Source organism: Sminthopsis crassicaudata, chromosome 6, assembly GCF_048593235.1.
Source record: "Sminthopsis crassicaudata isolate SCR6 chromosome 6, ASM4859323v1, whole genome shotgun sequence".
Lineage (NCBI taxonomy): Eukaryota > Metazoa > Chordata > Mammalia > Dasyuromorphia > Dasyuridae > Sminthopsis > Sminthopsis crassicaudata.
In genome coordinates this window covers 72790377-72813454 of record NC_133622.1, presented here as the reverse complement: position 1 = coordinate 72813454, position 23078 = coordinate 72790377, and the positions used below count along the sequence as shown (strand labels likewise).

The following is a 23078-nucleotide window of genomic DNA, read 5'->3' as shown; positions in this document are numbered from 1 at the left end:
TCATCCTGCTGATCATTTCTTATAGAGAAATTATTCCCTACATTCATATATCAAAACTTTTTCAGGCATTCTCCAACTAATGGGCATCCACTCAGCTTCTAGTTCTTTGCCACTACAAAAAGAACTGCAACAAACATCTTTTGCACCTGTGAGTCCTTTTCTCATTTTCATGATCTCTTTGGGATATAAGCCCAGTAAAGACATTGCTGGATCAAAGAACATACACAATTTGTTAGTCTTTTGGTAAGTTTCTTGGTTCTTTAATGTAGAAACTGCTAAATGTTGTGTTGTCATGGCTATTTCTTGATTTCTCATAAAATTAGTAATATCCATTTGATTAATTTTAATTAATTTTAATTAATTAATTAATTTTAATTAATTCTAATTTTTTAAATAAATAATTCTTGCTGATTATTTTATTTTTATTTTTTATAGCTTTTTATTTTTCAGAATACATGCAAAGATAATTTTCAATAGTCACCCTTGTAGAACCTTGTGTTCCAATTTTTTCTCCCTCTTTTTTCTCCCTAGCAAGTAATATAATATACATGTGCATCTTTTTTTTTTAAATTTATTTTTATTTTTATATAGTTTTTATTTACCAGATATATTCATGGGTAATTTTACAGCATTGACAATTGCCAAATCTTTTGTTCTAATTTTACCTCTCCTTCCCTCCCCCCCCCCCCAAGATGGCAGGTTGACCAATTCATGTTAAATATGTTAAAGTATAAATTAAATACAATATATGTATACATGTCCAAACAGTTGTTTTGCTGTACAAAAAGAATCGGACTTTGAAATAGTGTACAATTAGCCTGTGAAGGGAATCTAAAATGCAGGCGGACAAAAATAGAAGGATTGGGAATTCTATGTAGTAGTTCATACTCATCTCCCAGAGTTCTTTTGCTGAGTGTAGCTGGTTCAGTTCATTACTGCTCTATTGGAATTGATTTGGTTCACCTCATTGTTGAAGAGGGCCTCGTCCATCAGAATTGATCATCATATAGTATTGTTGTTGAAATATACAATGATCTCCTGGTCCTGCTCATTTCACTCAGCATCAGTTCATGTCAGTCTCTCCAGGCCTTTCTGAAATCCCCCTGCTGGTCATTTCTTACAGAACAATAATATTCCATAACATTCATATACCACAATTTATTCAGCCATTTTCCAATTGATGGGCATCCACTTAGTTTCCAGTTTCTGACCATTACAAAAAGGGCTGTCACAAACATTTTGGCACATACAGGTCCCTTTCCCTTCTTTAGTATTTCTTTGGGATATAAGCCCAGTAGTAACACTGTTGGATCAAAGGATATGCACAGTTTGATAACTTTTTGAGCATAGTTCCAGATTGCTCTCCAGAATGGCTGGATACCACCAACAAAAAGATGTGCATCATTTATGATTTTTAAGGAATTATTTCTTCCATGAGCTTTTGTACCTCCCTTTCCATTTGGCTAATTCTACTTTTTAAAGAGTGTTTTTCTTCAGTGAATTTTTATCTCTTTCCATTTGGCCAATTCTGCTTTTTAAGGCAATGTTCTCATTGTTTCTTTTGTACGTATTTTACCATTTGGTCTGATCTGTTTTTTGTAAGATATTATTTTCTTCAGTGTGTGTGTGTGTGTGTGTCTTCATCAAGCTGTTGACATGTTTTTCATGATTTTCTTGTATCATCTCATTGCTCTTCTAGATTTTTCTTATACCTCTCTTACTTGATTTTCAAAATCCTTTTTGAGCTTTTCCATGGCCTGAGACAAATTCATATTTTTTTCTTAGAGGCTTTGGATGTAGGAGTGTTGACTTTGTTATCTTCTTCTGAGTATGTGTTTTGATCTTCCTTTTCACCATAGTAACTTTCTATGGTCAAAATTTTTTTTTCTCTTTGCTCATTTTCCCAGTCTATTACTTCACTGTTAACCCTTTATTAAATAGGGCTCTGCTTCCAGGGTGGAAGATGCATCATCCCAAATTTTAGGGATTTTATGCAGCTGTTTTCCAAGATCCTTCTAGGGACCTGTAACTTTTCAGTATGATCTAAGGAGAAGTGTTTACTACTTTCCTAGTCTGTGTTCTGGTCTGTGAGTGATCACAAGTGCTGTTTTCTGCCCTGGAACTGTGAGGAGGGTCCGTACTCCACTGTGGCTACCAACTCTGGTGTGTTAGTGCCCCTCCTGTCCCTGGCACTGCTACCCACATCCAAGTATGGGCAAAGCAACAGAGTCCTGCTTCAGTGTTAGCAAAGAAACCCCTATAATCACCTCCTGACCAGTTGTTTGACCCTACTACTGATTTAGCTGTTCCTAAGGCCTGCTCCTGGTTCGCTGGGGCCAAAGCTATGCTGATATGGTCTGTACTGTATGGTGCTCCACTCTTACCCAAGTGCAACAGACATTTTCTGCTATCCTTGTAAGTTGTCTTTGATGTCTTTGGTCCGAGAGTTCTGGAAACTGCTTCTATTGCCATTGATTCAATCCCCCTTCTCCCCCCCCCCCCCCCCCCGACCTGTTCCTGGTGTTCTGGGTCCAGGTGGAGGCTGGTATGGCCGGTGGTAGATGTACTCTACTTTCATGCTGGTGCAACAGATCTTTCCTGCCAACTTTCTAAATTTGTCTTGAAAAATTGTTTTACTATGTGTGTGTGTGTGTGTGTGTGTGTGTGTGTGTGTGTGTGTGTGTTTGTGTTCAGCCACTTTAGGTTTATGTGCCATTATTATTTAAAGGTATTTTTTTAGAACTTTATTTTTAAAGAACTCAGATGAGTCACTGCCTTTACCATCTTGATTCTTCCTCCCTTTGGCATTTTTTAAAATTAAAGCATTTTATTTTTCAAAACATGTGCATGGATAATTCTTCAACATTAACCCTTGCAAAACCTTGTGTTATAATTTTTCCCCCTTTTCCCCTCTCCCTTAGATGGCAAATAGTCCAGTATATTTAGCATTTTTTTTAAAGCATTCTTTTAAACAAAGATTTGAGTTCCATATTTCCTTTCCTCCATGCATTGAGAAGTCAAGCAATATATCAGTTATGTTTATGAAATCATGCAAAAATATTTCTATATCAACTATGTTGCAAAAAAAAATCAACAAGAAAAAAAGCATATTGATATTTTAACTCAGAGTTCATTAATTCACTGAAGATGGGTAGCATTTTTCATTATTAGTCCTTTGGACTTGGCATGGATTGTATTGATCAGAATAGCCAAGCTTAGTCACTTGATTTCACTGAAGAGTAAACTTCCTTTCTGGCTTGTACTGGGTGGAAGAGCTTCTCTTTTTTGATCTTCCTAGGATATGGAAGTTAGCTGCTGCTCTACCCCAGGGGAGGGGCCTTAATCCTGGCTTGATATGGAAACTGGGTCTCTCTGATGGTAGACCCCAGGGGCAGGGCTTCATTATTAATCAAAGGGACATGGTAACCATTATGATGATTTTGTTATCTTAATATATTAATATATAATCCACCTTGTATTTTAATTTTTTTTTTTCACACTAGGCATCCTTTCTTGTATAGGGCAAATTTGAGGATATTGTTTTCTTCATTCTGTCAGTCTTTCATTTAATTAGATTGTTTAATCCATTTCTTTTTTTTTTTTTTAATTAAAGCTTTTTATTTTAAAATATATACATGGATAATTTTCAACATTTACCCTTAATAAAATGTTGCGGCTGTTTTTTAAGAGCTCATGACATATGAGCCCTTTGATCTCAGAGGCGAGATGAATGAGGTGGGAGACTCATAGAGTATGAAAAAAGAGCTCCAGTTTATTATGCCATACAACCTTGTTGATATACATTTTTGCAAATGTGATCAGCACAGTGAACAGCAGGCAATCCCCAATCACTATTCAGAGAAGCAGCTTATGGGCTTTGCGGATGCATGTTATCTGCCAGTGGGAGGAGAGCCAATCCAGCAAGTTAGCAACTCACCCACAGGTGAGAGGCCCTGCTAAGGCATCCTTGCTTTGGAGCAACTAGCTGTGACTCTCAGGCCAAAACCCATTCCCATAGTCACAAATTATTGCTCCTTGCTCAACAAGAGCGTTTCTGCAACATGGTAGAAAACTTATTGTGTACCAAAGGTACAGACTATTGGAACTGGTCTGAATCATTTCACTGTTGACGAAAGCTGTGTCCATCAGAATTGATCATTATATAATCTTCCTATTGCTGTGTATCTCCTAATTCTGCTCATTTCACTTAGTATCAGGTTCATGTAAGTTTCTCCAGGCCTCTCTGAAATCATCCTGCTGATCATTTCTTGTAAAACAATAATATTTCCTCACATTCATATACCATAACTTATTCAGCCATTCTCCCAACTGATGGGCATCCACTCAGTTTCTAGTTTTTTGCCACTACAAAAAGGCATTTGCATTTTCGCACATGTGAGTCTCTTTCTTCCCTTTATGATCTCTTTAGGATACAAGCCCAGTAGAAACACTGCTAGATCAAATGATATGTGCACTTTAGGAATAATTCCAAATTGCTCTCCAGAATGGTTGAATCAGTTCACAACTCCACCAGCACTGTATTAGTGTCCTAGTTTTCCCATATCCTCTCCATTATTTATAATTATCTTTTCCTGTCATCTTAGCCAATCTGAGAGGTGTATCGTAGTACCTCAGAGTTGTCTTAATTTCCATTTCTCTGAGCAGTAGTGATTTAGAATACCTTCGAACATGACTAAATATGGTTTTTAATTTCTCCATCTGAAAATTGCCTGTTCATATCCTTTGACTATCATTTGGAAAATGACTTGAATTCTTATAAATTTGAGTCAATTTTCTATATATTTTAGAAATGAGGCTTTTACCAGAACCCTTGAATGTAATTTTTTTCCCAATTTATTGCTTCCCTTCTAATATTGTCTTCATTAATTTTGTTTGTAAAAAACCTTTTTAACATAATATAGTCAAAATTATCTTTTTTGCATTCAATATCGTACTTGAGTTCCTTCTTTCTCCACAGATCTGAGAGGTAAACTATTCTTTGTTCTTCTGATCTACTTATAATATCACTCTTTATGTCTAATATATGAACTCATTTTTGGTGTTATTATGTTTAATTCATTTCTATTTGCGATTAGGAATTTTAGTCTTATCTTTGGTTCTGTTTATTTTGTATTGATTTTTATCTTCTTTGAAACCAGTATATTACCTTGAAATTAATTTGTTTATTTTACTTTTATACTAGTTTATTTCCACAGATTTTCTGCTGTTTCAATTTACCTGTACCCAACATTTTAAATTGTCTTTCTTTTTCTTCTTTATTTTCCTTCTTCCTGCACCTCTTATTTCTTTCTCTCTTTAACCTTTTTCTTTCCCTCCCTGGTTAAGTGTGTTCAAAATTTTCTTTCCTGTTCTCTGTTCCAAACTATTTTAATCACATTCTTTTGTTTTGCCCTTTTCCAAGAAGTTTTCCTTTGCTTTCCTTTCCCTGGCATTTCTCCTTCCTTCTGGTATGTTACCTAAATTTTGTTCTCCAGTTCAGGGTCCCTTCTTTTTTTTTTTTTTTAACTTTTTATCCCTCATGAGGTATATGAGGAACAAAAGACCTCCACCATAATGTTCTTTATGGTTTTATTTCCCCTCTTCCTAATTCTGTAAAAGCCCATGCTAGTCCTTCTCCTTCATGTTTTTTATTTGGTTCTTCTATCATAGTTCTCTTTTTTACTTTCTTTTTAATTTGCTTTGGTTTTCAGGTGCACATTGTCTTCCTCTCAAGAAAAATATTCCTCTGTGTAAATTTTGTGCTCCCTCACAATCCTGAAATATCTCAAATATCTTTCAAGGTTAATCTCTCTCTCTCCCTTTCTCTCCTCTCTCTCTCCCTCTCTCCCTCTCTCCCTCTCTCCCTCCCTCTCTCTCTCCCTCTCCCTCTCCCTCTCCCTCTGTCTCTCTCTCTCCCTCTCCCTCTCCCTCCCTCCCTCCTTTTTGGCTGAGGCATTTGGGGTTAAGTAACTTATCCAAAGTCACACAGCCAGGAAATGTTGAGTGTCTGAGGCCAGATTTGAATTTAGGTCTGGACTGGTACACTAATTACACCAACTAACTGCCCCTTTAAGGTTAATCTTTTTCCATTGATGATTACGTCTACTTTTGCAGGATACCATATTTTAGGTTACAGTTTGAGCTACTTTGCTTTTTAGAATATTCTCTTTTTTCTCTGTCGCCTCATGATGGAAGAGTAATTTTGGATTATTTGAATCAAGTTCTTCATATTTGGAGGACTTTTTACTTGAACACTTACAAAATTTATTGGTTATTCAGACTGTGAAAATTATTATATTTGTAGTTTCAGTTTTGGATTTTTTTTTCCAAGTGATAACTTGTGAAACTTGTGTATTGGTTGATACTTTATATTCAAAAATCCTGGTCAGATTCTTGTCTAGACCTGTAAGATCTATAATATGATATTCAGGATTTTATTTTTGTTTGTTTATGACATTACTTTGTCAGACCTATGGTTTGTAAATTTTCTTTGCATATGTTTATATAGAATTAATAAGTTTTCACATTGTTGCCATTTGCTTTTCTTCTACCAAATTTTCTTCTGTGTTTTTGGATTCCAGATTTGCCATTTTATCTTAAACAGACTATTTTTGTGAAGAGGATATTTTCTAAGTTTCCTGTCTTTTAATATTATGTACAGAAAACAACTGATTTTATTTTACCTAATTTTTCAGCTAGATTTTTATTTAAGCTTTTTCTTCCCTTGAATTTTATGTGTTTCAGCCTTTCTCTTATATTCCCACTATTTATTTTTTGTTTCCTTCCTTCTTCCTTTATGCACAGCCCTCATGTGGGCTGGGCATCCTGATCTTTGATTTTAGGGAATGGGACAGCTCAGCCCAGGTTCTTGCCCAGTGTCAACTCTTAAGGGTTCGCATCCATTGGATTTTGAGGTCCCTTTCTGTCAATTTAACAAGCTTTTTCACTTCTGTCTGACTCTGTGCTCCATGAATTTTCAGCGTCCCATCTTCCTCCTCTAGGTTCCTTCCCTTTCTTTCTTCTGGTTGGACAGAATGCCTGTCTTCTGTCTTTTATGGGGTATTGGGAATAGGGTTGAGCTCAGTTACTGCCATGAAGAAACTGAACAAAGGCCTCAAAGAGGCAGATCATGCAGTATGGGTATGTGAGATCCCTGATGTTATTTGTGCTTGGTGTAAAGTGACTTGCAGAATGGGGAGTACTAATTTAGAACTCTAAGTACTTAAGTTCTCCAGTATTATTTCATGGGGTTTTTAACCTTGTGTAATGATTCTGTCTTCTTACCTTGTGAATTCAGCTTTTTAGTTGTGTGGTATCCAGTAAGTAATTCCTTTTCCTGAGGTTTTTGGCTTGCAAAGGTTTGTAAAAAATTATTTTGCAATGTTTTTTGCTCATCATATTATTCTCCATTGGCTCTATAGTACCCATTTAAAAAAACAAAAATATAAATAAGATAAATTTGTTTCATTTCCAAAGATTTTAAATGATTATTTAAATAAATGATCTTATTGTTATGATATCTTTATACCTTGTAATCTGTTTCCTTTACCACTTACTAGCCTCTTAAATGTTAACTGCTTAAATAATAGCTTTTTTTTTTTTTTTTTTTTTAATAGACTTGATTTCTCTTTAAATAAAGTTCGGATCAAGCATACCTATCATTAGGAAATTTTATCTCTTGTGATTTCTTCATTCTTTTATCTCCTAAACTGTTCTTTGAAATCGATAGTCCTTTTAACTTCATTGAGTCTGGTTTATGATATTGCATTTCTTTTCTCATTTTTTCCTTGTTATTGTGCTGTCTTTTCCAGTTACATCTAAAGATTAGCTAAACTATGGAATCTGGCTGCATTCCTTACAGCTCTCCAGGAACTCTTGCTGTAGCTGTTTCTCAACAGAGAAACCTTCTCTGACCTACAGGTCCAAAGTGAATTCTTGACCATCTACGACAGGGTGACTGATGATAACCACAAAGTCACCTTCTTAGGTGGTCGTATATTCACTAGGGCAAAAGAGCTTGCTTTTCACAGTGGGTTCTTTGACTGAGTAAGCTTCTGTGTTTCTTGTTAAGCTGCTTTTGCGGTGTTCCTCCTTTTGACTCACTTGGAACTTCTGAAGTTTCTCTTGGATCAGCATAAGGTTTTTTTTTTTTTTTTTTTTTTTTTTCTTCTGGAACTGGTATATCATTGCTATTAACTGGTTCTCTTCCTTCCTAAGTAAAGTGGTGGCTAAAGCCCAGAATCTCCTACTTCATGTGTTGACAGTTTCAGTATTCACATTATTCAGAATCTTAGCAAGATTCAGATGTGAAGTTTTCATGGAGAGGTCAAATTTGGGAGGTAAGCTAGGAAGAATCACCTTTCTGAGAGCTATGATTGAGCAGTTGCCTTTTCTCTCTCCTTTATTATGGAGTAATGTTTGTACAGCAACAAGAAAGGAAAGAAAACAAGACATTTTCTCTTATTTTGTAATTTTTCATTTTACACTTGACTTCCTTTGTAAACTACTTACATATTTTGAAAATGAGATTTATTTTGCTGGATTTTACTCCTTTAACAATATTCTTGGAAGGATTTATTGTTTAACAACTTGTTGTTCAGGCATTTTCAGTCGTCATCCAATTCGTTATGACCCCATTTAGGGTTTTCTTGATAGATATACTGGAGTGGTTTGCCATTTCTCTTTTCGGCTTATTTTACAGATAGGAAAACTAAGACAAACAAGATTAAGTGACTTGCCCAGAGTCACAAAAAGTCTGGATTTGGACTCAGGAAGATGATTTTTCTTGATACTGCATTAAAATTATATTTTTCTGACTCATAAATAAATAACAGAGTTAATAATGATAGCCACAAAAATATCCAGTCTTTTTGGATAGAGAATGCAGTTGGCAATTTCTGAGTTGATTAGTGAAACCATTATAAGGGGCATCATCATAGCAACTGAAATCAGAGAAGGAATTGTGAGTGCTAGAAGACTCTTGCTCCTGTTTAAAACTGCCATAGCATGGTCTGTGTTAATAGTGGTGGTAATTTTGTGGTTCTTTGCATGGCAGCTCCTGCCAGTAGGGAGAATCCCTGCCCTTTCTGGTAGGCCACTAAAAAGCACTTAAAAAGTAAATATAATGAAATTGACCAAATGAGAACATGGTCAAGGGTAGGTAGTGAGATTTTGGGGGGGAGGAATGTATTTTTAATTAATATAAGGAAATGTTTCATTTTGTCACACCTTTGCAGACTAGTTCTAAATATTTGTGGAGACAAACATTTCCATTTGCCTAAAGAATTCTTATAAGCAGTCCCTGGTCTTATCCCTGTTTTGTATTCCTCTTTATGTCTGAGCTATAGAATTATAAACAGATACAGACTGATTTTACCACCAACTTAGATTTTTAAAAAATTATTAATGCATAATAGGTGCTATAGGATAAAAAGATGGGCTCAGGCTTTTCTTTGTCCTTTAGAGCTTCCATTCCATTGCACAGAATCTATTGTACCTTCTATTCAAATGTTTGACCTCCTCTTATAGACAGTTTTCACTTTTTTTGGTAAATTTGCATTATGCAAATTTGACTTTTCATAAAGAATTTTAGAAGAAATTCTCTTTCCAAACAATACCTATGTTAATTTTACTGCACCATATGTCCTCTCTGCCTCCATTACTACCCCTGGAGGTTTGAAGCTCCATGGCCTCTCATCTTACTCCAAGTAAAAGAATGGGTGTCCTTTCTTTCTGGCTTGGGACCTCTTGCATTCCGAGAGAGTCCATCTGTAGCATGTCTGACCCTTGCTTATCATCTCTCCTTTCTTATCTGTGGCCATGTATGGCCCCCATGTGTTTGCTTCTTCCCCTTTCTGGCCAGGCCCCCACACAGCTGATCCCCATCCATCTAGCCCTTTCCTTTGTGTATTCCTCCTCCTGCTCTTGCTTTTCTGTCCTTAGTCCCCATTTTGTTTTTGAACCTTATGCCATCTTCTTCCATAGTTGTGCTCCTCCCCTTCCTTCCTCCTCATCTCCTTCCTTTCCCTATGTCTCCACACAAATTTGCATTATGTAAAAAGTCTGCTGAATTTTACAAATCAAATACTCTCTGTGTAAACAAAATCCTTTTTACCCTTTGGGCAGAGGTGACACTATACTGCTGGGCTTAGAGCCTCATATACTTATTAGCTACTTGATCCTGCACAAGTCACTTAACTCTCTTTGCTTCAGTTTTCTCATCTGTAAAATGAGCTGGAGAAGAAAAGGCAAAGTGCTCCAATATCTCTGCCAAGAAAACCCTAAACGGGATCCTGAAGAAACAGACACGACTAAAAACAACTGAACAGAAACAAACTTTTCCCTTTGTAGATACCTTCAAAGAGAAATATTCTTTGCTCTGTACTACTTGCCGCCATCTTATGCTCTGTATCATTTGGTCACCTCCAGTGTCATCTTTCTGCTTCAATAATGTCAACCCTTGACTTTAAACTTGTTCTATCATCCACCATCGTTATTTACATCTTGAGTATTGTAATACCCTGACCATATAATTGTTTGATTTGAACTCCCCTTGGTAGAGAACTGAAACTCCAAAAAGGTGTGCTTGAAGCAGACAACTGAGCACTTAAGGCTAATTACCTATTCAATGTGAAACAATGACTCTATTAGCATATATTTGGCTCCTCTCACAGTTGGTGCTTGCTGAATATTTGGTGTTAAGATAATCATAGGCAAGGATTGGAGGGCAGAGAGGGAGAGGGGCCTGAGAGGCATTTGGCAATAGGACTAGGAGGAGAGAGGCTGGTGACTCTGGACTCTGGACTCCAGAATCCAGGATACATCTTTGGCAAGCCTGCTTCCTTCACTTCTCCCCCTAAAGACCAAGGACTTTAATTTATCCTGACTCTGAATGACCCTGAGACCCTCCAGGGAGCTAGTCTGCACTCTACACCCCTGACCTCTACTCCACTTACGCCAATCCTCGTTAATGGAGATTTACCTGAATCTTGTCATCACTAGGACTTATTGAAGCTCTTTTGATCTACAAGTCTGAAATTCTTTCTGACCAGTTCTTCTACTTCAGTTGAATTTGTTTGAATTTGTATCTTGGGGTATAAAGCATATCAATGGTAGATTAATCTTCAGTTTCCCAAACACTGGTGGATTTGATGTTCTTAAATATTATTGAAGATGTTATTGTGGGGAGAATTAGACGATACTGCTTCTGACTACTCTGTCATCATGGCTTTTTGTCTATCTGTGTATTTTCTTTTTTTTTATTTATTAAAATATATTTTATAATGATGATACTCCTTCTGTTCCTTCTGACGAAACTCTCTGAAAATTCCTTGAAGGAGAAAGTTTCCTTAAATACTGCCACTGTAAAGGCAAACAAAGGGAAATAAGACCGACAGCTTCATTCTGTTATCTAGGTTGGGCTGGTTGAGTCTGGAGCTGGGGGATTCCAACCCAATTGAATTGAAGAGACACCCATTCAATTCTAAGATTTTCTATTACTTCAGCTGTACCCAGCCCCATCAAGAACTACCCCCAGCTTGTAGATAAAAAGTGCCAATTTTAAACTCAATCCTTGCAGAGGACCTAATATGCCATCCCTGAAATAGCAGCAATCTCTGCCCGCTGGAATGACACTCTTCTTTCAGCCTTACCCTCTCTTTATCTTTCTCACCTGTTTCCCTAAGGAGACTTTATACCTCACTGTCAGGATTTCTCTACTAGAAACTTTATTTCTCTGTCAGACCTTGCCACTAAAGAATTCAGCTTTTCTGTTCATGCATAGCAAAAGGCTGACTTCCCAATGTCAATAATAAACCTCTTTTTATCAGTATAGCTTTTTGGGTTTGTAAATTCCTTTAAAAAGGACCTCTGTGCCACCAGAAAGGGGGTTCCCACAACTCCCTACCTATGCGCTGAATCCTAAAGGAGATTTAGGGGAAACAAATCTCTTCATTTGGTTCCCTGAACCCCAAACCTGCCATTAACCTTATCATTTAACTCCCTGACCACAAGGAACCCTAATCTCATCATTTTGATTTCTGAATGTAATCTCATCACTCCCACCTATCTCCCTCTTCTCCAGCATGAAGGAAGAAAGAAAAACAAAAGCCCTATTAGAAAACAAATTCCTACATTGACTGAGCTCCAAAGTAATGTCTCAATCTCTGCTCTGAGTAAATCATTTTTCAGGAGATAGGTAACATTGATGTGTTCTCTGTTATCAATTGATGTGATGTAATTTCCCTATTGAATAAATCCTTCTGTTTCTAGGATCAAACATAAATTTTAGGTCCAGCTAATTTTCTTTTTTTTTTTTTTTTTTTTTTTTCTGAGGCTGGGGTTAAGTGACTTGCTCAGGGTCACACAGCTAGGAAGTGTTAAGTGTCTGAGTCCATATTTGAACTCGGGTCCTCCTGAATTCAAGGCTGGTGCTCTATCCACTGCGCCACCTAGCTGCTCCCCAGCTAATTTTCTTACTTTATTTTTCATTACTTCCCTTCTTGTACTTTGTAGTTCAGTTAGTCTGGTCCTCTTGTTATTCTTCTACATGATGCTCCATCTTCTTTACTCAGGTCTTTGCGTAGCTACCATTCATGCATGGAATTTTACTCAACTCACTCCTCTGCTCATTAGGATCTGTTCTTTCTTTTAAAACTATACTGACACACCTTCAGACACCTTTTTTGTACTTAACTCCAGCTGCTTATGGCATCTGCATAAATTAATTCAACATGTCTTTTATATATATTTATTGATTTGATTAGTAGCAGTATTCTTTTTCTTTTTCTTTTTTAAATTAATTTTATAATTATAAATTTTTTTGATAGTACATGTGCATGGGTAATTTTTTTTTTTTTTTTACAACTTATCCCTTGTATTCACTTCTTTTCCAAATTTTCCCCTCCCTTCCTCTACTCACTCTCCTAGATGACAGGCAATCCCATACATGTTAAATGTGTTACCATATATCCTAGATACAATATATGTGTGTAAAACCAAATTTCTTGTTGCACACTAAGAATTGGAATCCGAAGGTAAAAGTAACCTGGGTAGAATGACAATAGTGCAAACAGTTTACACTCAATTCCCAGTGTTCTTTCTCTGGGTGTAGCTGTTTCTGTCCATCATTGATCAAGCGGAATGAATTAGCTCTTCTCTATGTTGAAGATTTCCACTTCCATCAGAATACATCCTCATACAGTATCATTGTTGAAGTGTATAATAATCTCCTAGTTCTACTCATTTCACTCAGTATCAGTTGATGGAAGTCTCTCCAAGCCTCTCTGTATTCATCCTGCTGGTCATTTCTTACAGAGCAATAATATTCCATAACCTTCATATACCATAATTTACCCAACCATTCTCCAATTGATGGGCATCCATTCATTTTCCAATTTCTGGCCACTACAAAAAGGGCTGCCACAAACACTTTAGCACATACAGGTCCCTTTCCCTTTTGTATTTCTTTGGGATATAAGCCCAGTAGTAGTGCAGTATTCTTTTTTCATTATTATCAGTAGCATTTAATTTTTTGAAATAGATGTAAAGATAGTTTTCAACATTCACCTTTGCAAAACCTTATATTTCTAAGGTATCTTTCTCCTTTTCTATTACCTCCTCAAGAACAGCAAGCTGATACAGCTAAAATATATACAATACTATTTCCATATTTGTCATGTTGTACAAGAAAAATCAGACCAAAAAGGAAAAAAACACAAGAAAGATAAAGCAAACAAAAGAAACAAACAAGGTGAAAATACTATGCTTTGATCCACATTCAGTATCCATAGTTCTCTCTAACTGCACTGCTGAGAAGAGCCAAGTCCATCGCAGTTGATCATATAGTATTGTTATTACCGTGTATAGTATTTTCCCGATTCTGCTCACTTCACTCAGCACTTATTTAAGTCTTCCCAGGCTTTTCTGATACCAGCCTACTCATCATTTCTTATACAACAATTATATATCATTACATTCATATATCACAACTTATTCAGTTATTCCCCAACTGGTGGGTAGCATCTACTCAATTTCTAGTTCTTTGCCATTACAAAAAGAGATGCTACAAACATTTTTGTACATATGGGTCTTTTCCTCTGTTTTATGATCTCTTTGGAATATGGTCCTAGTAGTGACACTGCTGGATCAAAGGGTATGCAGAGTTTGATAGCCCTTTGGGTATAGTTCCAAATTGTTCCCCAGAATGGTTGGATCAGTTCACAACTCCACCAACAATGCATTAGTGTCCCAGTTTTCCCACATCCCCTCCAACATTTATCATAGTCTTTTCTTGTCATCTTAGAGGGATGAAGTAGTATCTCAGAGTTGTATTAATTTGCACTTCTCTAATTAATAGTGATTTAGAGCACTTTTTTCAAAGAAATGTTTTTAATTTCTTTATCTGAAAAATTATCATTCATATTCTTTGACCATTTATCGATTGCAGAATAACTGGCAATCTTTTTTTTTTTAAAACTCCATTTTTATTATTCCTGACACAAAAAGAATAATAATTCAATGGAACCTACTCCAGTATATGATTTAAACAAAGAAATTAAAATTCCATCAAAATTAAAATCAACAAAATTATAAATCAATGTTGTGTATAATGATATATACAGAGTTGCTTAAGGAAGGAATACAAATAAGATGTAATATTTAGTAAGATTCATGTAGGTAGGTTAGTTTAGATGGGTTGCTGCTTTTTTTTTTTTATTTTTTTTTTTTTATTCATTTTTCCAAATTATCCCCTCCCTCCCTCCACTCCCTCCCCCCGATGGCAGGCAATCCCATACATTTTACATGTGTTACAATATAACCTAGATACAATATATGTGTATAAATACTATTTTCTTGTTGCACATTAATTATTAGCTTCCGAAGGTATAAGTAACCTGGGTAGATAGACAGTAGTGCTAACAATTTACATTCGCTTCCCAGTGTTCCTTCTCTGGGTATAGTTCTGGGTAGATAGACAGTAGTGCTAACAATTTACATTCGCTTCCCAGTGTTCCTTCTCTGGGTATAGTTATTTCTGTCCATCATTGATCAACTGGAAGTGAGTTGGATCTTCTTTATGTTGGAGATTTCCACTTCCATCAGAATATAGCCTCATACAGTATTGTTGTTGAAGTGTACAGTGATCTTCTGGTTCTGCTCATTTCACTCAGCAACAGTTGATTTAAGTCTCCAAGCCTCTCTGTATTCCTCCTGCTGTTCATTTCTTTTTTCTTTTTCTTTTTTATTTTTTATTTTATATATATATATATATATATATATATATATATATATATATATATATATATATATATTTTATAATATTATCCCTTGTATTCATTTTTCCAAATTACCCCCCCCTCCCTCTATTCCCTCCCCCCGACGACAGGCAATACCATACATTTTACATGTGTTACAATATAGTCTAGGTACAATACATGTGGGCGAATATCATTTTCTTGTTGCACAATAAACATTAGAATCCGAAGGTACATGCAACCTGGGCAGACAGATATTAGTGCTAACAATTTTCATTCCCCTCCCAGTGTTTCTTCTCTGGGTGTAGCTACCTCTGTCCATCATTGATCAACTGGAAGTGAGTTGGATCTTCTTTATGTTGAAGATTTCCACTTCCATCAGCATACATCCTCATACAGTATTGTTGTTGAAGTGTACAGTGATCTTCTGGTTCTGCTCATTTCACTCAGCATCAGTTGATTTAAGTCTCTCCAGGCCTCTCTATATTCCTCCTGCTGGTCATTTCTTACCGAGCAATAATATTCCATAACCTTCATATACCACAATTTACCCAACCATTCTCCAACTGATGGACATCCATTCATCTTCCAGTTTCTAGCTACAACAAAAAGAGCTGCCACAAACATTTTGGCACATATATGTCTCTTTCCGCTCTTTAGTATTTCTTTGGGATATAATCCCAGTAGTAGCGCTGCTGGGTCAAAGGGTATGCACAGTTTGATAACTTTTTGGGCATAATTCCAGATTGCTCTCCAGAATGGCTGGATTCTTTCACAACTCCACCAGCAATGTATTAGTGTCCCAATTTCCCCACATCCCCTCCAACATTTGTCATTATTTGTTCCTGTCATCTTAGCCAATCTGACAGGTGTGTAGTGGTATCTCAGAGTGGTCTTAATTTGCATTTCTCTGATCAGTAGTGATTTGGAACACTCTTTCATGTGAGTGGATATAGTTTCAATTTCTTCCTCTGAGAATTGTCTGTTCATATCCTTTGACCATTTATCAATTGGAGAATGGTTCGGTTTCTTATAAATTATGGTCAGTTCTCTATATATTTTGGAAATGAGACCTTTGTCAGAACCTTTGTTTTTAAAAATATTTTCCCAATTTGTTACTTCCCTTCTAATCTTGTTTGCATTAGTATTATTTGTACAGAAACTTTTTAGTTTGATGTAATCAAAATCTTCTATTTTGTGATCAATAATGATCTCTAGTTCTCCTCTGGTCATAAATTCCTTCCTCCTCCACAAGTCTGAGAGGTAGATTATCCTCTGTTCCTCTAATCTATTTATTATCTCCCTCTTTATGCCTAAATCATGGACCCATTTTGATCTTATCTTGGTATATGGTGTTAAGTGTGGATCCATATCTAATTTCTGCCATACTAATTTCCAGTTTTCCCAACAGTTTTTTCTGAATAATGAATTTTTATCCCTAATGTTGGAATCTTTGGGTTTTTCAAAGATTAGATTGCTATAGATGTACCCTTTTTTGTCCTTTGTATCTAATCTGTTCCACTGATCTACCGGTCTATTTCTTAGCCAATACCAAATGGTTTTGGTGACTGCTGCTATATAATATAGCTTTAGATCAGGTACACTTAGACCACCTTCCTCTGAGTTTTTTTTCATTAGTTCCCTTGCAATTCTTGACCTTTTATTCTTCCATATGAATTTTGTTGTTATTTTTTCTAGGTCATTAAAATAGTTTCTTGGGAGTCTGATTGGTATAGCACTAAATAAATAGATTAGTTTGGGGAGTATTGTCATCTTTATTATATTCGCTCGGCCTATCCAAGAGCACTGAATGTCTTTCCAATTATTTAAATCTGATTTTATTTTTGTGGCAAGTGTTTTGTAATTTTTCTCATATAATTCCTGACTTTTCTTTGGTAGATGGATTCCCAAATATTTTATACTCTCAACATTTGTTTGGAATGGAATTTCTCTTTGTATCTCTTGCTGTTGCATTTTGTTAGTGATATATAAAAATGCCGAGGATTTATGTGGATTTATTTTGTATCCTGCCACTTTGCTGAAATTTTGAATTATTTCTAGTAGCTTTTTAGCAGAGTCTTTGGGGTTCTCTAAGTATACCATCATGTCATCTGCAAAAAGTGATAGTTTAATTTCCTCATTTCCTACTCTAATTCCTTGAATCTCTTTCTCGGCTCTTATTGCCGAGGCTAGCGTTTCTAGTACTATATTGAATAGTAATGGTGATAGTGGGCAACCTTGTTTCACTCCTGATCTTACTGGGAAAGGTTGCAGTTTATTTCTATTGCATATTATGCTTACTGACGGTCTTAAATATATACTCCTGATTATTCTAAGGAATAATCCATTTATTCCTATACTCTCAAGAGTTTTTAGTAGGAATGGATGTTGGATTTTGTCAAATGCTTTTTCTGCATCTATTGAGATGATCATATGGTTCTTATTAATTTGATTATTAATATGGTCAATTATACTAATAGTTTTCCTAATATTAAACCAGCCCTGCATTCCTGGAATAAATCCTACTTGATCATAGTGTATTATCTTGGAGATGATTTTCTGAAGTCTTTTTGCTAATATCTTATTTAAGATTTTAGCATCAATATTCATTAAGGAGATTGGTCTATAATTTTCTTTCTCAGTTTTCGATCTACCAGGTTTAGGTATCAGTACCATGTCTGTGTCATAAAAGGAGTTTGGTAGGACTCCTTCATCCCCTATTTTTTCAAATAATTTATATAACATTGGGGCTAATTGTTCTTTAAATGTTTGGTAGAATTCACATGTGAATCCATCTGGCCCTGGGGATTTTTTCCTGGGGAGTTGATTAATAGCTTGTTCTATTTCTTTTTCTGAAATGGGACTATTTAAGCAATTTATCTCCTCCTCTGTTAATCTAGGGAGCCTATATTTTTGGAGAAAGTCATCCATTTCACTTAAGTTATCAAATTTATTGGCATAAAGTTGGGCAAAGTAACTCCTTATTATTTCTTTAATTTCCTCTTCAGTGGTGGAAAGATCCCCCTTTTCATTTGTAAGACTATCAATTTGATTTTCCTCTTTCTTTTTTTTGATCAAATTTACCAAAGGTTTATCTATTTTATTGGCTTTTTCATAAAACCAACTCTTGGTTTTATTTATTAATTCAATAGTTTTTTTACGTTCAATATTATTGATTTCTCCTTTTAATTTTTGTATTTCAAGTTTAATTTTTGGTTGGGGGTTTTTAATTTGGTCTTTTTCTAGCCTTTTAAGTTGTAAGCCCAATTCGTTAATCTTCTCTTTCTCAATTTTCTTCAAATAAGCCTCTAAAGATATAAAATTTCCCCTTATTACTGCTTTAGCTGCATCCCAAAGATTTTAATATGATGTCTCATCATTATCATTATCTTGGGTGAAATTGTTAATTGTTTCTATAATTTGCTCTTTCACCCAGTCATTCTTTAAGATGAGATTATTCAGTTTCCAATTACTTTTTGGTCTATTTACCCCTAACTTTTTACTGAATGTAGCTTTTATTGCATTGTGATCTGAGAAGAAGGCATTTATTATTTCTGCCTTCCTACATTTAATTTTGAGATCTTTATGTCCTAATATATGGTCAATTTTTGTATAGGATCCATGAACTGCTGAGAAGAAAGTATATTCCTTCCTATTGCCATTCAGTTTTCTCCAAAGGTCTATCATACCTAGTTTTTCTAATGTTCTATTTACTTTTTTAATTTCTTTCTTGTTTGTTTTGTGGTTTGATTTGTCTAAATCTGAGAGTGCAAGGTTGAGATCTCCCACTATTATAGTTTTACTGTCTATTTCTTCTTGCAGTTCTCTTAACTTTTCCTTTAGAAAGTTAGATGCTATACCACTTGGTGCATATATGTTTAGTATTGATATGGCTTCATTATTTATGCTACCTTTCAGCAGGATATAGTTTCCTTCCTTATCTTTTTTAACGAGATCTACTTCTGCTTTTGCTTGATCTGAGATAAGGATAGCTACCCCTGCTTTTTTGGCTTTACCTGAAGCATAATAGGCTCTGTTCCAACCTTTTACCTTTACTCTGTATGTATCTCCCTGCTTTAAGTGTGTTTCCTGTAGGCAACATATTGTAGGGTTCTGCTTTTTGATCCAATCTGCTATCCGTCTCCGTTTGATGGGATCGTTCATCCCATTTACATTTACAGTTAAAATTACTAATTCTGTGTTTCCTGCCATCGTATTATCCCCAGATTATACTTTTTTCCCTTGACCCCCCTGATCCCCCTCCCCGATATTTAATTTACAGACCCCCCTTGTGACGCGCAACCCTCCCTCTTTTTTTTTTTTTTTTTAGGATCCCTCCCCCCTCCCTCCAAGTCCCTTCACTAATTCTCCTTTTCCTTTCCCCTTTTCCTCTCCCCCCTTTTTAATGAGGTGAGAGAAAATTCTCTGAAAAACAAATATGTTAATTATTTACTCTTTGAGCCTCTTCTGATGAGAGTAAGATTCACACAATGATTCTCCCCTTCACTAAGTTCCCTCAGATATGGTGTATTTTCTATGTCTCTTCCTGGGATGTAGTTTCCCTCTTTTTATCACTCCTTCCTCTTTTTCTGAACCGACCTCCTTCCCTTTACCACACCCCCCTTTTTTTCTTTTATATCAGTAAAATCAAATTATCCTTGAGTATTTTTTATATACCCACAACAGAGTTACAGTTCTCAAGGGTTCTGTGTACCTTTTTCTGTTTCTCTTCAGTCTTGTGGATGTAGATCAAATTTTTTGTTTAAGTCTGGTTTTTTTCTTAGAAACATATAGAATTCCTCTGTTTCATTGAATGACCATCTTCTTCCATGGAAAAAGATGCTAAACTTAGCTGGGTAGTTCATTCTTGGTTGCAGTCCTTGATCTTTTGCCTTTCAGAATATCAGGTTCCAGGCCCTTCTATCTTTTAATGTGGAGGCAGCCAGATCTTGGGTGACCCTTATTGTGGCACCTTGGTATTTAAATTGTTTTTTTCTAGCTGCTTGCAGGATTTTCTCCTTTGTGTGGTAATTCTGCAGCTTAGCCACAATATTCCGTGGTGTTCTTTTTTTAGGGTCTATTTCAGAAGGAGTTCGATGAATTCTTTCCACATCTACTTTCCCTTCTGTTTCTATTATCTCTGGACAGTTCTCTTTGATAATTTCCTGTAAAATAGAATCTAGGCTCTTTTTTTGGTTATAGTTTTCTGGAAGTCCAATAATCCGCAGATTATCTCTCCTAGATCTATTTTCCAGGTCTATAGATTTTCCCAGTAAGTATTTGACGTTGTTCTCCAGCTTCTCATTTTTTTTGTTTTGTTTGACTGATTCTTGGGTTCTCTGTGAATCATTCATTTCTATTTGTTCCATCCTGACTTTTAAGGAGTTATTTTCTTCTTTCACAGTTTTTAGTTCTTTTTGTAAATGCCCAATTTCGTTTTTAAATGAATTATTTTGCTCTATTGAATTTTTTTCCATTTCCCTAATTTTTTTTTTTTGAGAATTATTTTCTTTTTCCAATTCAGAAATTCTATTTTCTTGAGACTTTTTTATCTTTTCCAATTCAGAAATCCTACTTTCCTGTGTTTTTTTAACCTTTTCTAATTCACTAATTTTGTTTCCCTGCATCTCCTGTGAATTCTTTATTTTTTCCAACTCCAATTTCAGGACGTTGTTATTCTCTATCATAACTTCCCTTTCTTTTCCCCATTTTTCTTCTATCTCCCTCAATTTTTTAAGAGCTTCTTCTAGGAGAGAGTTATGTGATGGGGGGCAGGAATCGTTCCCCTTTAGGTTGTTGTCTGCTGATTCTCTGCTGTCAACTTCCTCGGGGTTGGATACCCGCTCTTTCTCTGTATAGAAGGAATCTATGGTTTTTCTAGCTTTTTTGCTCATACTTAAAAAAAATCTTTTGGGGTCTGTCCCTGGGGTAGGAAATTATTTACTTCTTTACCAGCTTCCTCCCAGACCGGATGGATGCAGCGGCTCCTGAGCCTGAGCTAAGAGAGAGCTCTGGGAGAGAGTTCCCCACCCCCTCCCTGGAAGTGCCTCAGAGGTGATTAGCACTACTGTGCTTCTAGGGCGTAGAATAGTGAAGACAGCAGGAAGCCCAGCCTATGTGTCCGGGTGGGGAGTGGATGTCTGCAGCAGGTGACATGAGAAGCCCCTGCGCTCAAACTGGAAGTGTCTGCCAGAAACCGCGGTCCCTAGTTCAAAGGTTCCGCTTCTCTGGGACTTCCTGGAGCTGAGTTCCACTCCCTCCAGCTAAGCTAGGCAGTGTGTGTTGCCTTGGGCCGTATCCACCCACTTGTCAATCTCTTAACTATTCTCAGGAGGTAGCTGAGGCCACGCCCCCTGGTGCCGAGAGTTCTGCTGAGTCACCCCCCAGATCGGGGAAAATCTAATTTGAGTTTTAAAATATTTTGGCTTTCTCTTCTGAACTGCTAAATAATTAGCAGAGAAGAGCCAACAGCCTGTGCCAGATTCTTTTACCTCAGTGGCTTCTCTGATCCCAGAGCCCCTCCCAGCGCAATGGGCGCAGTGTGCCCCTACCCCACCGTCTGTGCTGGTCTCTCTTCTTCCTCCCCTGGGAACTGACCTTTCCTGTTGAAACTCCAGATTCTCTTCAGCTGGTAAGTCGTGCTTCCAGTCCTTGTGGTATCTATCAGTCCTGAGCTAATTTTGAGACTTAATTTATCTAATTGGTTGTGAGGGAGTGAGGACGTTCACTGAGTCGTGTGTTTCTTCTCCGCCATCTTGGCTCCGCCCCCCCCCCCCCCCCCCCCCCCGGTCATTTCTTACAGAGCAATAATATTCCATAACCTTCATATACCACAATTTACCCAACCATTCTCCAATTGATGGACATCCATTCAACTTCCAGTTTCTAGCTACAACAAAAAGAGCTGCCACAAACATTTTGGCACATACAGGTCCCTTTCCACTCTTTAGTATTTCTTTGGGATATAATCCCAATAACAGCAATGCTGGGTCAAAGGGTATGCACAGTTTGACAACTTTTTGGGCATAGTTCCAAATTGCTCTCCAGAATGGCTGGATTCTTTCACAACTCCACCAACAATGTATCAGTGTCCCAGTTTTCCCACATCCCCTCCAACATTCATCATTATTTGTTCCTGTCATCTTAGCCAATCTGACAGGTGTGTAGTGGTATCTCAGAGTGGTCTTAATTTGCATTTCTCTGATCAATAGTGATTCGGAACACTCTTTCATATGAGTGGAAATAGTTTCAATTTCATCATCTGAGAACTGTCTGTTCATATCCTTTGACCATTTATCAATTGGAGAATGGTTTGGTTTCCTATAAATCAGGGTCAGTTCTCTATATATTTTGGAAATGAGACCTTTGTCAAAACCTTTACTTTTAAAAATATTTTCCCAATTTGTTACTTCCCTTCTAATCTTGTTTGCATTAGTATTATTTGTACAGAAACTTTTTAGTTTGATGTAATCAAAATCTTCTATTTTGTGATCATTAATGATCTCTAGTTCTCCTCTGGTCATAAATTCCTTCCTCCTCCACAGGTCTGAGAGGTAGACTATTCCCTGTTCCTCCAATCTATTTATGATCTCATTCTTTATGCCTAAATCATGGACCCATTTTGATCTTATCTTGGTATATGGTGTTAAGTGTGGATCCATATCTAATTTCTGCCATACTAATTTCCAGTTTTCCCAACAGTTTTTTCTGAATAATGAATTTTTGTCCCTAATGTTGGTATCTTTGGGTTTGTCAAAGATTAGATTGCTATAGATGTACCCTTTTTTGTCCTTTGTATCTAATCTGTTCCACTGATCTACCGTT

General features: G+C 36.4%; 1 protein-coding gene across 8 annotated transcripts in view; it reads left to right on the top strand.

Moving 5' to 3' along the window:
- ANAPC10 (anaphase promoting complex subunit 10) overlaps window positions 1-23078 on the top strand; it is a 110394-nt gene that overhangs the window by 64946 nt on the left and 22370 nt on the right. The window contains exon 6 of one of the 8 annotated variants that reach the window (XM_074276670.1): window positions 66-227. The exons of the other annotated variants lie outside the window; for them this stretch is intronic. Within the exon in view, the coding sequence (XP_074132771.1) occupies window positions 66-80 (15 nt within the window). The 3' untranslated portion in view covers window positions 81-227. Of the gene's footprint in view, window positions 1-65; window positions 228-23078 lie in introns of those variants that run through there. 8 annotated transcript variants of the gene reach the window in all.